This window comes from Triturus cristatus, chromosome 9 (assembly GCF_964204655.1).
Source record: "Triturus cristatus chromosome 9, aTriCri1.1, whole genome shotgun sequence".
In the NCBI taxonomy this organism is placed as follows: Eukaryota; Metazoa; Chordata; class Amphibia; order Caudata; family Salamandridae; genus Triturus; species Triturus cristatus.
In genome coordinates, this window is record NC_140592.1 from 125719668 (window position 1) to 125740219 (window position 20552).

The following is a 20552-nucleotide window of genomic DNA, read 5'->3' on the forward strand; positions in this document are numbered from 1 at the left end:
AATGTTAGGAAAGCATGTTGGTCTGTACATCATTGGTGTGGAGAATTAGCATGTATTTTACATACAACCACCCAACAGGAAGAGCATGTGTTATCTAGAAGCAAAGTGGACTTGAACAGTCATGTGGGAGTTTGTGTAGTTCAATTATTGAATATTATGGCACCAGCTATAACAACAGTAGATGCAAAATAAATTGTTGGCAGGCACCTCTAAATTGTGCAAAGCCTTTGAAACTGTGCAAGGTGTCAAATATATTTAAAACTGTGAGAAGAGACGAAATGTGATTAGGGACATGAAACAAAGTGATATGGTTAGTACGGTCAATGTGTATCTTAAAGGTTTGGAAAAAAACAGGACATTCACATGGCTTGTGGCAAGCATGCATTGACTTGTGTTTGAAGCACCTTTGTTATGGCAATGCTGCCCATATTGGCTATTAGTTTGAAGTGTGTGCTAAGGGATGTTATTTGCCACTAATATGGGAAGCAAGGATTTTATTTTAATCCTGTCTTTGCAAGAATACAGAAAGGTGTACAAATGTACTGTCAGAGTATCTAAAATGTGACTTCATAAGTTGAAAAATCAAAAGCAAATGTGCTACACTGGCATGTGGACATAGGTACCCACATTCTGAGAGTGACAGTCATGTCTGGTTTGCCGTTCACCCCTTTTTCAAAAAGCAGTCTCTGAGATGTTGCTTCCAGTGTACGTGACTGACTAAATGTAATCTGCCTTGGAGCGTGTGGGTTAATTCCAATTATGGTATTAGGTGTGATTCAGAAGGAAACTGAGACAGATGCAACTAAATAAGCTTGTAAAATAATAAAAATGCCTTCACAGCCATTATATGATGTAGGCTGAGAGAGTTTAACCTATCATTGGCATGAGGCACTTATTGCATGATCAGAGACGAAAAAGAGCTCAGGCCGCCTCATTTGAGTTTGGCTAGTGAGTTGGCTAAAGTAACAGAGAGGGTTAAAAGTGTGTCCCTATGAGGGACAAATGAGACCTTTCTTACTCTCCAATTATGTGGGTTTACAACTTTTATTTCCCGGGCACATTCTTATGGGACCTCTTTTTCCATCAATATTTGAAACTCCCGCATGTATTCTGAAATGTCCTGCGCAGTTGTTTTTTTAAAATCTTTATTCAGCACCCTTCTCAGGCAGAACATTTCCTTAAACACTCTCACCCACTTGAGTTATCTTTGTCTCCATTCTTTCCACAGTATCCATTACTTGTATTCTATATCCTCCTGTCTAGTCTGCCTATTCCCTTTCAAGCCTCCCTGTCACTTCCATTTAAGGTTCATTTTAATGCCACACACATGCATCATTATCACTCACTTCATTTTCATTCTGTGACCCATCTTGCACTTTGCCCACATAATGTATCTTGTTATTCTTCTCTCATCAATCTACCTAATTGTGTTCTAGTAAATCTGGTATCCTTTGAAACTTCATGTGCAATTATGAACTTTATACAAATGAGTGGAGTGATTGATGTACACCAATGCACACACATAAGTTATGTTCTAATTGGACTTTTAAAATGCCATTGTCTTCCCTTGAACATATCAGCCAAGTATATTAGCTTGTATCAGACTTGGCTGAATGCCACATTGAATATTTCCCTTCATCTTAAATCTCTGCTTTGTTCCGCCCTGTCAACAGGGGCGTTGTTGTTTCACACAATGTTGTTCTATATGAAACTGAGACTCCCTCTGAGATCAGGCTCGGTGGACAACTATGTTTATTTCTGGTATTCAGGACCTGAAAGTCTTTAATGTGAAGCCATACCCACCCTCAAAGCACAACTGTGTGTCCTAATGAAGGAAATACAGTATGGTACCGAACCTGCAGGAGGAGTATCATAACGTTCTGAGGCTTTGCTGTGCTGACTTCGCCCGACTGCGTTGACGGCTGTGACGCGGAATTGATATTTGAGTGCTGGTGTTAAAGACAGTTCTGTTGATGTCTCATTTCCTCGGACCCTGGCCATGACCTGCCATGTTCCAGCCTCCCATTTGCTCTCTTCAAATTCAACAACGAACTCTGCAAGAAACAAAGTTGGATAATATCATTTAAGTGTCTGAAACAATGACCTGATCAAAATGTTCTTAACAAAGACAACAGCTAAAATGCAAAAAAGTTCTTCACTGAAACAATTCCAAAACACCCATACATAATACAGGCTAAAATAAGTGAAATTCAAATTTAAATATCTATTACTACAAAATGATGCTTAATATGTACAAATCATAAAAGCGAATGCAAACTAAAGTGCAAGTTCAATAAATACTCAGCAGAGTAGAGTGCATTCCATACAAAATATGGATCCACTAGGTGCCATAACATACATTTCTGAACATTCTTGAAAAAGGCTCTTGAATGGCTGAAGACACCTAGAATTCAGGGTGAGTGGGTGGAGCAGCAGCAAACAGACTTTAGTTAGCACTGAGGCCAAACATAAGTATGAACATCGATAAGGAGAGGATGATAAACATTGAGATTCTTCTAAGGTTGTGTTTGGATCTCAATGATCAGTTTGAAAGGTTCATGTGTTTATAGATGAATTATCTCCTCCAACTTAATGCTGGCCTCCTCCATCTCTTCACGCACCCTTCACTATTTTCCTCATTTTCTCTGGAGATTACTGCACCTGCAAATAATAACTGGCCCATTCTTCCTGCCTTCAAAATTACACGGTGCAAGAATAACTGGGAAGGAGAAGCACCAAGTGAAACCACCAGGTTCAAGGATGGACAAAGAGGTCTGAGGCACAAAGAGCACAGCCACCTGCACAATGCACCACCACCAGCAGACCTTGGTACTCTGCTGTTTGAACCCTGGTGATTGAAAGCTCTGCCCTCTTACATGCTCCCTGTCCCGAGGTCCCCCCTCAGCAAGTTGCTGTGGCCACTGCTCACATTGACCATCCGCTCAAAAAAGATAGTGACCAACTACCGACCGTAATGGTCGCAGCTTAGGAAAGCTCCGACCAACCACCGCAAAATACACCTGTACACCTGTACAATTATCCGATAAACTGCCAAAATCAGATCGAGCTGTGTGCAGGGAACCAGCGGTGCCTGGGCGGATGGCTGTCTGCCTATAAGAAGACCCTGGAGGAGCTCGATCATCAGTGGCCCAACGGCAGCACTAAGGCAGCGCGGAAAAGTTACGGGGCGGGGCCGACCAGAAACAAAGGGGCATCGGCCGAAGCCTCAGTGCGAGACTGCGGATCCAGCAGGCCTCGCGAAGAGACCTCAAGACGGGAGAGTCTGCCCCCGGAACCTCGAAGGGCAGATCCGGACTCCGGTGCACAGCAAAAACCCCCTCGAGGGGGCAGAGAGGTGAGGAGATCGTTGGAGCTCCCGAGATCTGCAAACACTTAAAGGCGGACTAGAGGAGTGTCACCGGGGAGGATCAGGGGGGCCCTGAAAAAATGCACACATGCGACAAGACTAGTGAGGAGGGGGTGACCGCGAGACCTTCCTGGCTTCATCCATCTGCCCTTCCTACCCTCGCCTGACAAACTGGGGGATATGAGGGGGCCCGTTTGCAGCGGCACCACATCACCGGTCTGAGCACTTGGAGAGGCGGACTCTCGTGAATCAATTCATGAATCCAAACGTCACACATGAATGGCAGGGAAGACTGGTGGTGGTCTCAGGTGGTTGAGAGGGTCGCTTTTAATACAATATTGATGTACATCCCCCCCAGACAATAGTCCCTGGTCTTGCCGGAATGGGGGCTCTCCTCCTGAGTCACCCAGGGGGTGAGGTGGTGATTGGGGGTGATTGTAATGCGGCCTTGTCCCTGACACTTTACCGTTTACCGCCAAGATCACAAGATCTGGCAGGCACAATACTGAGCAACTTCCTGACTGGCATGGGCCTACAAGACATTCCGAGAGGTCTCAAACCCAAGTCACGGCAATACACATACCGCACTGGGGCGCATGGTAGTTTGTCACATATTGATTATTTGTTCACTCTGGCCCAACAGACAACCCATTTCGGAGAGGCTTATCATTTGGCTTGTGGGATCTCAGACCACTCTCCAACCTGCATTCATTAGGAAATTGTAGAACCATGACAAGCGCAACTGGGTAGGATAAATCCCTGGTACTTTCAAATCCCTCATATTAGGCCCAGGATCCAAGAAGCAACGGATCAATATATTGCCAAGGATAAAGGAACAGTAAACTCAGCCTGCTTCCTCTGGGAGGCATATACAGCAGTGATCAGAAGTCAGGGCATCTCTTTAATTGTGAAAAACGTGCAAACACTCAGTTAGACACAATAGAACGAGACATCCAGGCTCTGGAGGCTCTCCTGGTTACCAGTAATGAGGTTGGGGTGGGACACTGTCAGGCATTCAAAAAGGCAGAGTTCAAGGCAATAGCTGAAGAGGCAGCAAAAGCCAGATATCGGCCGATACAGCAAAACCTCTACGAGGTGGGGGACAGAGTGGGGAAGTTGCTGGCATGGCTAGATAAAAAATCAGAGGCCTCCAGGTGGGGACAAGAGGTGAGGAGAGGAGATGGAATCATAGTTCGGGTAGGGAGCAAAATTGCTGACGCATTTGTGGACTATTATGAGCACATTTAGATTCAGGCTCCGCCACTACGGTCATTGAATCACAGAAATTACTGGCTACTCTCCAATTACCGCAACTTGGAGTGGAAGATAGGGATCTCTTGGATCAAGACTTGACAGAGTCTGAGATGGCTAAGACGATCAGAGGTCTTAGATCAGATAAAGCTAGTGGCCCAAATGGTCTGCCAATTGAATTATACAAAATAACGACTACTAAAGTGCTACACTATTGCACGATATGTTTTACGAAAGCTTTGACAATGGGATGCTTCCTAGGGATCAATGAATAGCGAGCACTGCAGTGATTCCGAAGGCTGGTAAGCCCCCTAATGATTGCGGCTTGTACAGGTCGATCACCCTTTTGAATGCGGAGCCAAAAATCCTGGCTAAACTTCTGGCAAACCGCTTGATCCCAGTGATACACTCCTTGGTCCACCCTGACCAGTCGGGCCTCTTGCCAAGATGCAACACAGCCCTTAATCTTAGGCGGCTGCACACGGTAATAGGCAGAGCTGCAACCATTGAGGGAGATGGGTTAGTGGTGTCGCTAGACGTCCGCATGGCATTTGACACGGTGGAGTGGCCATTTTTATATACAGAATTTGAGAGACTGGGCATTGGGCCTCCATTTTTAAAATGGACTAAACTCCTATATGTGAAGCCCTTGGCATGGGTCTCGGTGAACGGGAATGTATCCAGAGTGTTTGAGCTCTGGAGGGGAATGAGGCAGGGATGCCAGCTGTCCCCGCTGTTGTACACGTTGGTACTAGAGCCCTAGGCGACGTGGATCCAGGGAGACCCTATGATTCGTGGACCACGGTGGACATCAGAGTGGGAAAGTAAAATTTCCCTCTATGCAGACGATATCCTCATGTACGTAGCGAACCGGAGGGTCACGATCTATAGGATGCTGCATACATTTCACCTATTCTGCAAGTACTCAGGACACACAATCAACTGTGGAAAATCAGTGATATACATCCTAGCAGGGAGCCAACCCACACTCCCTAGGGGGTGCCAACTCCGGATAGAAACAAATGGGTTCCGATACTTGGGAATGAATATACATTAATAGAGACCTCACAAGATTTCATGAACATAATTTGGCTCCTCCATTAAACCGCCTGAAGAGTGATATTCAACACTGGCGCTCGCTGCCTCTGTCCCTCTTGAATAGAGCGGCACATTTTATAATGAGGGCACGGCCCAGGTTCCTCTATGTGCTTCATAACACGCCCAATTCTGTACCCCAACGACATTACGACAGTTGTTGTGGGACGGGGGGGCAGCGAAGATCTCACTAGCAAAGCTGATCAGGGGAAGGTACGACGGAGGTATAGCACTCCCTTCCCTCTGAAGCCACTACTGGGCAACCCAACTCACAGTAATCAACCACTGGGTACACAAACCCCTGAATGACCCTGCATATCTGATGGACCATCATAATATGGTACCAGTGGATATCTTAGTGCACTATATGGTGTAGGGGCTGTAGGTTCTCTCCGCACTTTGACTTCCACAACACTCCAAATTTGGCAGGAGGGAACGAGTGCGCTAGGCTGGCACAACAGACTCACTTTGATGAACCCTCTGTGTAACTCAAAGAGGTTGGGACTGTTAACACACCAAGCAGGTTTTGATAGATGGGACACGATCAGGATCTCTAGGGTGGGTGATCTTTGGGAGGGGGGACATCAAGACCTTCTCGGTCCTACAGAAAGAATACCGGAGGCCACAATCTGAAACCTTCAGGTATTTTCAAATTACCCATGCACTGAGGGCGACGATACCCAAGGGGACAGTGCTGTCAGAGGCTTCCCCACTTGAGGACGCCCCCGGACGCCCTCCACTCCTGCCTATCAAAAATTTATACCTGGATTGTGAATCCTCTCTAAAACTGAATGGGTCTAAGACCGAAATTATGCTATTAGGGCATAAAGGGTCCACACTGCCTCCGAACATCTGGCCCACCTGTCTGGGGGAGCCCCCCTCCCCAAAAAATTAGATCAAAAGTCTGGGGGTCTGGATGGAACAGGATCTTTCATGTAAGACCCAAGCAAAAAAATTGGCAGGTGCCTGTTTTGGCCTCCTCCGATCGGCTCGGAAAGTTCTGCCACTTCTTCCGCAGCCCTCTAGGAAGCTGCTGATTCAAGGACTGATCCTGTCCAGATTGGACTATAGTAACGCTATCTTCTTGGGTGCACCGGAAACCACATTTAACAAACTCCAACAGATCCAGAATGCTGCAGCACGGCTTCTCACGGGCACCTCAGTCAGAATGTCAGCTAAACCAACACTTAAACTGCTGCACTGGCTTCCGATACGCAAAAGGGTAAAATTCAAATCCTTATGTATTGCACACAAACTGTTGCAGGGTAAGGGGCCCCCCATTCTAAAGAACTTAATCGTACCCTACAAAGCCAACAGACCACTCCGTTCAGATCATGAACGCCTGGTCACTATGCCCAGAGTAAAAAAGGCACGCACAGGAGGACGGCGATTCTCGGTAAATACAGCTAAACTGTGGAATTCCCTCCCCTTGAAACTACGGGCTGAATCTTGCCATCTGCGGTTTCGGAAACTCTTGAAAACCCACCTCTTTCCTTAATCATTTCTAACTATTTCTCTGGTACCCGCACTGGTCTCTCTGTTTTGGTTTAGCGCTGAGATGCTTCCGGGTAACTACGCGCTCTATAAATCCCCATCATCATCATCATCATTTTGGGTTTGCATATGATGTCACACTAACAAGAATTGTGCTGTTTGCTGATTGAGTAAGGTTTTATGCCTCTTAACTAGTAACCCACTTTCTTAAAGGGGCAGAGAAACACTAACAGAGGAAGAAAGGCCACAGAATAAGAAACAAAGTGATAGACAAGAAAGCGAACGAATGGCAAACAAATTGTTGGCTCAAATCCCAAGGTAAACCCTTGCATTCTCCACAATATTTCTTTGAATGCTGACAGGTAATATCTAACTGTAAGTGAAACTCTGACACCACACTTCAGAAAGATCAATTTAGCAGAGATTTGGCAAAAGAAGACAGTCTGACAATAGCATAGAGCGCTACTTCAAGCAGTGCTAAATACAGTTACCATAGACCACTCTCAACACCACCTGGTAATTAGATCATCTGTTAACAGTGTAAGTATTAAACATACAGAAATGTAAATACCTAACTAGGCTGTACAATCTGCACAAAGAAAAGGCAAGGCAAACTTAAAAGGAAATATTTTAGATAATACTACCAAATTTCAAATTACAGTTAGTCCAAATCATTACCTGCTCAAAATGCTAATAAACAGTCAGTTTTGCACTACATACTGTATTGTATTGTATTGTATTGTATTGTATTGTATACGGTACTTGTAGAGCGCAGCTATCACCCCAACGGGTATCTTGGCGATAGTACGTGAATCCTCATCAGGCAGTGGGGGGAAGAAACAAGAATAAACTGACGGGCCGGCTCCAGAATTTAACAAACTCTGGGGAACAACCATGTTTTAATCTTTTTCCTAAACTGTAGCAGATCGGTCATCTGTCTAAATTCCAGAGGGATGCTGTTCCAGAGCTTGGCCGCAGCCGAGCTAAACGCTCTTCCTCCTGATCTAGCTCTTTGAGTTTTCGGGACTTGCACCAGACAAGCGGTGGCAGACCAAAGGCACCTTGATGGGGTATACCATGTAAAGAACCCCTGAAGAGGTCTAGGTCCCAGGCCATGGAGGGCCTTAAAGACCAGGCACAGAGACTTAAACTGAACCCGCTGCATTATGGGTAGCCAGTGAAGCTCTGCCAGTGTTAGTGAACCAGACGAGCGTCAAGGTTTCATCAATGCCAACTTGGCTGCCACAGTTTGGACTCTTTGGAGGCGCTCAATCAGGAATTTAGGGGCCTCTAATAGTAGGGCATTACAGTAGTCAAGTCTACTGAGGATGATGCTACCAACAACCAATGCCCTGGCCGTCTTGGACAACAGCGGAAGGATCTTCCTTAGAGCTTTAATCAGGGAAAAACAATTTCCCACCACCTTATTTACCTGCATTTCCATAGTCAGATTTGCGTCCAACATCACTCCCAAATGACGTACTGCTCCAGCTGGCGCCTGAGCAGACGTAGTTGGGAGGGGGCAAAAGTTGTGCCGAAAAAGGGGGGGGACCTTCCCCACAGCACAGTATAAGACTTCCGTCTTATCTGAGTTAAATTGGAGTGAGTTAGTTCTTAACCAATGAGCAGTATCCTGCATGCAGTCATGAAAGGATGCTAAGGAGATCGACTGGTCTCCCTCCAAGGAAAAGAAAAGTTGGGTGTCGTCGGCATAATTTACCACTCTCACACCATGCGCCTTCATAATTCCTATCAAGGGTCTCAAATAGCTGTTGAAAAGAATAGGGCTTATAGCCGATCCCTGAGGAACGCCATGGTGGATATTGAAAAATTTAGACTGGTACAGAGAAAGGGAAACTGCTTGACTTCTGTCAGAAAGATAAGAGCGAAACCATTCCAAGACCATCCCGACTTCTTCCAACCTGGCCAACAGAATACAGTGATCCACTGTGTCGAATGCGGCAGACAGGTTGAACAGAATAAGAATGCCCGATTGTCCCCTGTCTGCCCGCAGTCGAAGGTCGTCTAACATACATTGACATTATTCATTTATTTTTTATTTATTGTATGATTTGCAAACATGTAACGCTTGTAAATCGCACCCAGCTCTCTATGTGATACAACACACACTTTTTTATAGCCAAAGATTCAGGCCATGTTGACACGGTCCGAATAAAGATACCTAACAATGCCAGTATACATTTTCAGACCTACCAGTAATTACAGATCAAAAACAAGGTTCCAATTACTTAGTGAGAAAGGTTTTCACAAAGTAACCAGCAGTAGAAATTATGTTTCTATTTATGACCAGATACTTTGGCATTATACGGAGTTTAGGATTAGATTCTCAGTTATACTTGACTATTCAAAACATCCAGAATATATCTTTTAAGTAGAACAAAGTTCCTAAAATTGGTAATCAAAACCCATAAAGCAAATCTCACTTTTGTGAAATCAGAGCCCTTCCTGCCGACTCAGAATTGATAGAACATCAAATAATAAAATGTTCCAGGTCTTTTAAGAGGCCACTCTCAGCCTGGAGCAATGAGAGGCAGTGTTTCCTCAGGAGCTGGTAGAAAAACAGTTGTTGTAACTGTACTGGATGCTTTGAGGCTCATGGGTGTGTTTCAGTGCCCTGAGACTATGGCAGCTACCAGGTGCTACTTCAACAGAGTGGAAGAAATCGCTATCCAAGATTTAGCATTAAAATGGGTTAATTAATTTCCCTCTGGGTGAGTGCAATAACCGACTATGTCATCACGCTCAACCAGATCTGAAGCCATGGGATTGAGAGTACACGATTTCTACTCTCTTTCACCATTTCTTAAAGTACACCTATTTCTACTGATGAAAATGGTCAAGTCATTCACCTTTTAATTTTTCATTATGCAGATGACATTCACTTAGTCCTGCAGGTGATGTCACTCTCTTAGATTCTCTGATGTTGATCAGCTAAAAACGTACTCTACGTGGCACACACATGACTCATATTCAGCTCTGAGTGGAACACCAGTGAGCCCACTACCTGCTTGGCTGAGAGCAGAAGACACTCACCCAGTCCTGTTTAATGGGTACATTCAGGTGCAAGCCAGTCTGTTCCAAGAATGTTTCCAAGGAATCCTAAGCCATTAGGTGTGTGAATACTTCATGTCTACGGATTTCTCTAAAATCTAGTGCTTAGTACAATATATTCTCAATAGTATGTGCCTTTGAATGACTCTGTACAGTTTCCTTAAATCAGGAATGAAGAGAGATCATTCACAGCCATGATCTTCAGTCAGCACTGAATATTAAACATTCACAAGATGATTGTCTAATGGGTGTACTATGTATCGGTTATTGAAAATGACTTAGGTTACAGTGATGAAAGAACACAAATTTAGTGTCTCTTCAATAGCAACCGACCTGAAGATTTGGAAACTCATTCCATTTATATTGTCCTCCCCTTAAAGTTCCTTCATATCATGATGATGCTGATGATGATGATAGCTGTAATTGATTCACTGATATTTAACTTGATGGATGCATGAGTGTGGGTAGACTATTGAGCTGACTGTACAATTAAACTGGACTTCTTTAATCTACTTGCAAGGACCAGGGTAAAATACTAATTTATGTTTGTGTATTATATAGCAATGATTAGGTATCTTACTAAAAGATGTCTACCTGCTGATGAAAAGCAACTTTCAAAATTATTTCAATTTTAGTTTTCTCCTTCTACTTTTCCCTGCAGTGTACCTTCTCAACTGGTAGCCTTCCAACCGATGACAGAACCAGTAGGTATAGTGCTTGCTAACTCTCCTAGCAAGTGCCCTTTCTGAATTGTGCTCATGAGCAAAAACATATTACACTTTCATTATCATACGTTGCTGTAATTGTCATATATCTGTGACAGTCTCGTAATAGTAAAGTTTGTGTATATACTTTAAGTTATATTTTACTTTGATATGCCATTCTTAATCTTTGTATCTCATAAAACTGTTTTACATGTCTGGTGAGGCTTAATTCTGTCACACAAAAACATATTGATTGTCTAAATTTGTGATTGCAATATTAGTTTAGGTTTGCAGGTCGCTGAAGGAATTTCTCTTTTGGAAAGAAACATTGAGGCTGGAATTAACTGGCCATCAAAACTTAAGTGAAGATGCTGATTACTAGCCTCCATCTAGGGCTAAGAATTAGAGGGAAAAACAGAAATTATCCTTTCCAGAACCAATTTCCAAAACATCTTATGTGAGTTCTTCACTATTATACAATATTAACAGATGTCAGCAAAAGATATATATCCGGTATTTGTAAAGCGCAAACTAATCACCCCTGAGGGTCTCAAGGCACTGAGGGCCATCAGAGAGACTAAGTGAGCTATTTCCCAGAGTCACATGATGCTGAGCTGAGCTGCCGCCGGCGATCGAACCATGAGCCCCGTGCTCCAGAGTAAGCCGCTCTGCCCACTGTGCCACGGCTCTCTCCAAACAAATGTCTATGCCTTACAATATCTTTAAATGTTGTTGGTGTTTAATAAACTATTAGCATATCATAGACCTTAGTAGAATGTAACATTATATTTGTAGTTGATTGCAACAAGTTCCATTATGTTCTATAAAAAGTTCCCACCTTTCGTTGGGCTGTTGTGGCTGTTTCCTGCTTTCCACGAGAGACGGACACTTCGATTCTGCTTCTCTGAGAGGTGAAGGTTACTTGGTGGATCCGGTACATCTGCAAAAAAGAAATGCACATCTGTGAAACAAAGTATGAGAAGTCCCTATATGTCTCTTGCTCTGCATGTGTGTGCAGTGAAATTCACCGCAAATTGGAGAAGGCATGGGATTACACCCTTACATGAATCCATAAACTGATATATCATAAACCACTATATCATTGTTGATATAAAGAATCTTCTAGCACCTCTCCTCTCCATGACCTAGAACAATAAAGAAGCTCCTGACATCGACACTGCCTACATCTAGGTATCATCGGTTTAATGATTGAAATCTCTTAAAGCTCATCTGTGATTCATTTACAACTTTTTAACACCTTCAGGATTATGAAGGTGATCTCAGGTTTAATATGCACAAGGTTATCGTACTAAATAATCTTTTGTAACCATACGAAAAGTCTGTGTCCCAGAACATATGCTATCCTCATTGGACAAGTAGGGTCTTAATCGGGTGATAAGCACCATTTTATTTAATAGTTAACATCTCTTAGGAAATGGACAGTCCTTCAGTTTTTTATCTTAGATTATAGCAATGAAGTAATATATGCTAATTTCAAATGCCTTATTGAAAAGAGGAAATGGAAAATTGCTTCAGGTTAAAAAAACTTACTGGGAAATAACTGCTATAAAACAGTTAGCTATGGCAAAAATATTAATGTAAGCAAATTCTTCAATTAGCATATTCTGCCAAATGTTAAAAATATAAACAAAGTCAGGAAATGTGTAAATAAACAAGCATTTGCAATGCAATCGGTCTCGCCTTTGGGACCTTATATGTATTTAGCTATGCAGCACATTAGCCTGGGTACTGAAACATCTACTGTTCTTTAACATGGTGGAAAGTAAGCACCAAACTGCATGACACGCCAGGAATACATGGAGAGAAATATTGCTTTCCAGCGGGAAATGGTATAGTCCAATGCTCTGTTTTTAATATAAAATCAGGGCCTTCGGTGGTCATATAACTGAAAATACAAGATTTGAAGAAAATATTATTGTCTACGGGTGGTCATGGCAGACATTTTCTATGGACTGGAATCTAGGGAATGCTAAAGTGGTTCTGGTATTTTACTGACCTCTGCTGGTCGTTTTCTATCAAGAAAGTTAAACAGAGGCAGTTGCCAGAAAAATTTAAAAAAGAAAGTCCCTCAGCAGAAAGCAATTCTGGTATTTTACTGACCTCTACTGGTCCTTTTCTTATTAAGACAGTAAATAGAGGCAGTTGAACAGGAAAAAAGTGCCTAAGCAGAAGCAGACAAGTCCTAGGGCTGATCACCAGAACCCACAAAGTACATACACATATAAGTATATACTAATATATAAGTATATACTAAAGTATACACAAGAGGTCTTAAATGCTCGACCTAAAAAGGAGGGTTATTATTTGAGGAGATTGTGTGTGGTAACCAAGTAATACGTCCCAAATACCAAAAGGTCAAATGCATAGTTCCATAATTTAAACCCTGGCTGTTATAACACAGAGCACACCGGCCTAAATTAGGAAAATGTGTAAAGCGTTTAACAAAACTAAAACAAAGAATTCCAGTGGCGGCTCCTCCACTATGGTGGAGGAGCGTCGCCGCACTCAACAAAAGGAAAACTAAAATGATAGTAACTATCGTTATTATCATTTTAGTTTTCCTTTGTAGTCAATGGCTCTCGGGGCGGGCGGAGCTGATCACAGCAGTTGAGAGGAGTGCTTTGCACTCCTTAAATGGGCATGACTGCTTGACCAGCCCTCTCAGGCTGGCCAAACAGTACTGCGCACTTTGCATCTTCCCCAATGGCTGCATTACTCACCCTGGTGAGAAACATGCAAAGCCTCCCATTGCCCATCCGAGTGCTGATCCATGGCGCTCAGACCAATCACAACGCTGCATTGCAGCGTTGTGATTGGCTCAGGGGAACCTGGGAGCCGGGTGCTTCCTGCTGCCAGCCAGGACTGCAGGACAGAAGAAGAAGGAAACAGAGGAGAAGTGGCTGCTGGCTGTTTCAGTTAAATGTATTCTTTATTTTTTCTTTGTCGTCGTCTCTGGTTGCACCCCTCCTCCCCACCCCACCACCCGCTACTAAAGAATCCATCCACATAAAGCTAAAAAAAAACGTTAGTCAGCAAAATATCACAAAACTGATAACATCCATTCAGGGGACGGGACATATGAATGTTAAAAGTTTAAAGAAAACCAGTGCTAAGAAAAAGTAAGGCACCAACCAGAAATAACAAATTCTCTGATACAAGACGGAACTGTAGAGTATGGAGCCAGCTCTCCTCTACTACATGACACTGCTAGCAGGTCGAAAATGTGGCTATTCTTTCGATTCAAATGAAGTTTTTAGTTTTTGTGAGTCATAAAAAGTATTGACTGAAGCAAGTATGTTTTTTGTGAGTGAAATGCTAAACAGTGCATTGAGTGGGTAGGTGTGACCTTCGCAGGTTTCGAGGCCTACACTTGGAAATCTTGGTGAATTCCATGAAGTATGTTGGAAACCTCGAATGGCAAGAGGTATACCATGAGAATACCTATTTCATTTGATGATTGCTTGCTCGTTATATACTATGGACCATTGCTCTATGCAAAAAGATGTCTTTGATTGAACGTTTTCCTTCTAACGGCAGGTAACTTGTATATCACTGACAGGAAGCTGCAAAATGCTGTATATGTTCTAATAAACTAGCAACAAGAAAGTTGACTTTCGGTTTTCCTTAAATGATTTTTCACTTACGACTATGGGTGGAGCTTAAAATATTATTTGCATCTTTCATGGTCCAAAATGCTCTCTCATCAAAGATCCTGCTTTTGCTGAGCATGCTGAGGGTTTGCAAGATATATGTTTGCTCCAGAGCTGCTGAGAAAGGGAAGCGCCCTAAGCAGACATTTCTCAGGCTACAGTACGCTTATCCAAGCGTTCCTCCAGCACTGAGGGCATCATCTGTTTGCAATGAGCCAAGTGTGATGTGTGCGCCATTTTGGTATTTCTCACTGTGCATTGGCCTTGCATGTTCAGCCTTTATACTATCACCAATGTGGCCCCCTAATTACTTGCATATGCATAGACCACTTCACACTTTCCAATTGTTGCCAGTTGAAAACAAAAGTTGCCAAGCCATGGTAAGCCACAGTTTCATGGCACTATGGTAGCTTGCAGTGTTGTGTGGAACACTGCAACGTTTTATCCTGGGAGGAGGAGCAAAGCACTGACATTTGTTTTCAGTTATCTCTTTGATTGACATTCTTCTTATTTAGGTGGAAATATACGATAATGAGTAAAACAACATTGGCACTTGTATTAGTATTCTTACATCAGGCCATAGGCATACTAAAACATACCACGTCATAGTATACAAGTACCGGACAAAATACACTGTAAACAGATCAAGCTATGGTAATTTTAACATGACAAAACAGCTCACGACTCTGCAACTAATGGTAGAAAAACTGTAAGGACTCTGTATCTCATTTTTATATTAAAAAAAGAAGAAACGAGTCAAATCATTGCTTTAGACGTTTACAGTGCTCACCTGGGATTCAGGTGAAAATCCATTAGTATTGCAAGAGTAAGCACACCTACTTAGGGCAAAATCTTTGTGAATCTGCCTCTAATTATTACATTTACGGTTTGCCATTGAGATGCAGCAATTTGCATTTCCCCTACATAAAATACCTCTAATGTTCAGATCCTTTTTGGACTCATCATTTCCCATTCAAAAGCAAAGGCATAGTTTATCTCCAAAGACTGTATTCATGTGGCAGCTTTAAATCAGAACATCATAACAACTGTGCCCAGTATGCATCGGGCATGTACTTACATCTTCGCATTAGTGAGTGCGGGGTATCACATTCGCGATTACCACAGGGATCACTTTAAATTGGGTTATGGGACTTCTCCCGAGCTGAAACTGCAGATGATTCTAGTCCTTGTAAAAAGTAGGACATAAAAGAACAGAAGCAACATTTGCATAACCCAGTGAAAGTAGTTCTTACCCTGGACGACCAAGCGGGTTTCTGCCGTGGTGCTGTCGAGGGACGTGCTTGCGACACAGGAGTACACGCCTTGATCCTCCAATGCCACACCAGGAATAGTCAGGGTATCTTCATCCACAAGGATTCTGAAAGGGCACAGCACAGAATGAATAGATGAATGACAAATGGGATACTAGCCATGCTCCAAATTATATTACAATGCATTGTGTTTTATGGAAACCCTCAGTTTCGTTTGCCTCATTCTTCCTTTGCATAAGCAGTTTTTGCTATATTATCTCAAATTTTATGAAAATGTGGCCCTTGATTAAGCAATCAAAGTGGATCTTTTCGACAGTGCTCACCTCTTCTACTCTCTAGTCTCACTGGTATAATTCCACAAATTTCCAAAATAACAGCTGCAAAAGGAAATATTGAGAAGATCTAGGAATTTAGTGTATGTACCTCTTTATGGTAGTTGCAGGGGAACAAGTTAACCTAACGTCACCGACTAGGTCCGGTTGACGCAGAGCAACTGACATAAAGACATTGGAGGTGTGTGGACGCGTACACTATATCCCCAGGAGGTGGCTGTGGTTATGCCATAATGGGGCAACCACCTGGTATCAGGCTGTGAGTACACAGTGTGCCGAGGACTGACCCCTAGCCCTGAAGAAATTGCCGATAAGTATCAATAGGCAATGAAACATGTTGGCTTCTTGTATGAAAACGAAGAAGTACGACAGTAGGTCTTGTTTTTAATGTGAGCAAACACACAGCAGTAATTAAAATTGGAAATAGTGCCAGTGACTGTTTAGATCGTTTTTAGAAAGGGGGTCAGGTTTTTCACTATTTCATGTTCCAATTTAGCTGTACACAATTTTTCACATTTTGTTGTGAGGAGGTTGCCGATGATGATAAGTGGAGCACACTGATGAGAACCCATCAGTAGCTCCCTAGCGGGTGTTTCCGTGAGGCACCTCCTCCCTTTTCACACACTTTTTTGGTGGTTGGTAGGGAGAAATTGTGGGAAGTGAGAAATATACACAGGATAGTTCCTGGAGGAAATAGATACAGACATATTCTTGTAAAAGAAGGGGATAGGAACACCCTGACAGTACAGCAACGTGTAGCTAGTACTTGAAGTATTCTCACTAATAAGGGGTTTGGGGGATGTTCATGTTTTATCCAAAGAATATAGAGTAGGTTTCTGTGATATAAAAGTTGTGAGTGGAGGGCAACCTGCGTATTTTGTCCCTCTGTAGCTCCTTTTTGTGAAGGATTCTGATTAGCAAGCCTAATTGGGTTCCTGTTGCCAGCCCGTGCTCCATCGCAGCTGGCCTGAACTTGTGACTTTGGGCCATATGTAGGTAATTTCTATTTACCCATTCCTAAATTCTGAATGTTACCGATTCGGTATTTAAGAATCGGTAAATAGAATGCAGGTAAACAATTGGTAAATTTTCCCGATTCGGTAAAATTCGTTATTACCGATTCGGTATTTACTGAAGGCCCATAGGAATGAGTGTTATGTTATGTTATGTTATGTTATGCTTTGTTTTGTATAGCGTACAGCTACTCCAAAGAGTGTCCCGACGCTTTAAAATGCACACTAATCATGGAACACAACAACGGAAATAAACAGAAAGAAAATAGGGCAGAGGAAACCTAATCGAACCTGAAACTAAGAAGTAAAAAGCCAGGTTTTAAGCCCCTTCCTGAAAGCCAACAAGTCTGGGGTGCTACGCAGGGCCACTGGCAATTTGTTCCACAGCTGAGGCGCTAAACATTTGAAGGAGCGGCCACCAATGCGAGCTCTCTTCACGCGAGGCACTACAGCAAAAAACAAGACTTCCGACCTGAGCGATCTGGCCGGGCGGTAAAAAGACAACCTGTCCTGGAGATATTTTGCTCCTGATCTATACAAGGCTTTGTGTGCCAGGGTGAGAGATTTGAAAACTATCCGCTTCCGAACAGGAAGCCAATGGAGAGATTCCAAAAGGCCCGAAGCTCTGGCAAAACGAGGTAGTCCAAAAATAGCACGTGCTGCTGAATTCTGAACGACCTGTAGTCGTTGAAGCAGGTATTCCGGCAGGCCGAGATAGAGAACGTTGGCATAATCTATTCTCGAGCCTATCAGCGCCTGCACCGTGATCTTTCTATGGTGTGGAGTGGAGTGGAGTGGGAAGCCATTCACTATTACCGATTCGGTAAATACCGATTCGGTAATAGGGGGAGCATATTCAAGCGTGGCAGGGTGTCATATTGACACCCTCTTGCACCCCTGAATCGTGCATGTGTGCACATGTGGCGCACATACATGCCCTTAGGGCATGTATGTCTGCCACATGGCACTTTTAAAAAAACACAAAATTGCTTTTTAAAAGGTATTTGGTATTTACCACCAACTTGTAGTTGGTGGTAAATAACGAATCCTTAAACCAAAAATGCGCTCACTTGAGTGCTCCCTAAATAGGATTTAAGTATTCGGTAATTTACCGATTCCTTAAAATAACGAATCAGTGAATTACCGAATCCTTAAATCCAGCCTCCTACATCGCAAAGGGATAAATACCGGTCAGTAACGGGAAATTTACTGATTTTCGGCCGTTACCGACCGGTATTAGCCCACCTACATATGGCCCTTTGTCCCTGTCTGGTGCGACAAGATATCCAATGCTGGTGCTTAGTGCTCCTTGGCACTATTTTCACAAAACTCATTAAAATTGCACATCTCCGGTTCTACTGATTGGATTTCTTTTCTGTTGGTCTTTTTTTTCTTTATTTAAACTCACTCTATATTTCTGGTGACATCCTTTCTGTGTGGTGTTTCACTTTATTACTGTTTGAAGTGTTATACAAATACTCTACACATTGGGCCATATTCACAAGAAACTATCGCCGACTTAACGGCACTTTATTGCACCGAAAGTTGCGATAAACTTATCGCCCCAATCACAAGCTGGTGTTAACAGCCCACAGCACCAGTTTAACCGTGATGGCAGCCGCAAAAAACATCGCCACGGATGACCCCCGCAACTATCGCAAATGAGATGCAGAGTAGGCGTTCCCGTGCCAAAAGACACGACAACACCACTCCACAACATTCACAACAAACAGCCAGAACTGGGATAAGAACACAAAACAGGCGATAAGGTGTGTTTGCAGCAGGAAATTAACACCTGCTCTGACCTGGTGCTAAGTCGGACCACAGTCTGCTCCACAAAAGGGAGCCCAGCCCACAGCCACATCGGAAGGGAAGCAGATGCCATGGAGCCACTGGTCTTGCGGCCCGGACACCCAAGAGGGACTCAACACCCACCGCCACCACCCCAGGACCCCATACAGCACCCGGAACACCCCCATCACCCCCAGACCACCACCTAGGCAGCACTGACAAAGACAGCAAACCCCCAGGAAACACACCGTCCTCACAGACCCAACACCTGACAATGTCATTGCCCACTACAGGCTCAAAAGGACAACCATCGCACGCATCATGACCAACAACGCCCAACAGGCCGAAGGCACCAACACAGCAGACAACCAACATCCCACCCCACACAAAGCTGCTGGCTGTGCTGCACCTGTTGGCCCCTGGCAACCCCCAACCAACACCCGCCACAGTCGGAGGAGTCACACAGCCAGCCATATCCCAGTCCCTCACACCTGTCCTGGACATCACCATCAGCCTGGTACCCCAGTCCCCATACGTCCAACATAATGCGCAGGATCTGCTGGAGACCAAGCAAGGACCATACACCATAGCTGGATGCACGCACGTGTTGGGGGCAATCCACAGCACACATGTCCTACCTGTGCCCCCTGGTGACACAGCACACAATCACCGCAACAGAAAGCACATGTCTCACATCAATGTGCAGGCAACAATCGAACACCGTGGAACCTCCACCGATGTCGCCTGCAAATTACCCGACAGTGTGCATGATACGTTCTCCCACAGTCCATCAGCACCCAGTGTTACCAGGATGGCACCAAGGGAAATGCACAGTCCCTTGGAAAGTACAAAATGAACACCCCACCCACCTCAACTCCACAACCATGCAACTCTCAACACTGGCAATGCACACGACACAAAATCACAACCAACATGCAAAAAAACATGCCCAACCACCAGACACGACAGAATAACTCACAACGGTAACCTGGGCAATCTGTGAACATGATCCATCAACGACATGGCACCCCAACCACACAATAGCTGAATGTCGGGAGAGGTGGCAACCAGGCATGTGTGGAGGAGGCAAGTGACCCATGAATGGGAAAGTACACAATGCCAAGAGTGGCGGAGAGGTGCTGGACAGACTGCAACATGCAGCACACACCCATATCCATGGTGACACACACCGCTGGTTTATGGAGTGTAGTGGACATTGGACGCAACCATGTCACCCCAGCCAGTGGGGGAGTTTGCGGAAATGTTGCCTGTTACATCCCCCCCATAAACGTGAAAGGAGTGGGATGGCCCGGGCGTACGCCAAGCCAGCGTAGGTGTGTGAATAAAAAGCACGTAGCCCTGGGCGTGGTCCTCTTCCGGAAAGCCCAATGTCTCTGCCGGGGCAGCGCCACTCACCATGCCACGAGGCCGACGCCGTCCTCGTGAGCGGAGTTGCCTGCGATCCTGTGCGCCTGCCGTACCCCCGCCTGC

General features: G+C 44.1%; 1 protein-coding gene across 6 annotated transcripts in view; it reads right to left on the bottom strand.

Moving 5' to 3' along the window:
- CHL1 (cell adhesion molecule L1 like) overlaps positions 1 to 20552 on the bottom strand; it is a 463163-nt gene that overhangs the window by 73154 nt on the left and 369457 nt on the right. For all 6 annotated transcript variants that reach the window (XM_085624524.1, XM_085624521.1, XM_085624522.1 and 3 more), the window contains 3 exons: positions 15908 to 16032; positions 11822 to 11923; positions 1857 to 2054 (listed from right to left, as the gene is read on the bottom strand). In XM_085624524.1, the coding sequence (XP_085480650.1) occupies positions 1857 to 2054; positions 11822 to 11923; positions 15908 to 16032 (425 nt within the window). The remainder of the gene's footprint in view (positions 1 to 1856; positions 2055 to 11821; positions 11924 to 15907; positions 16033 to 20552) is intronic.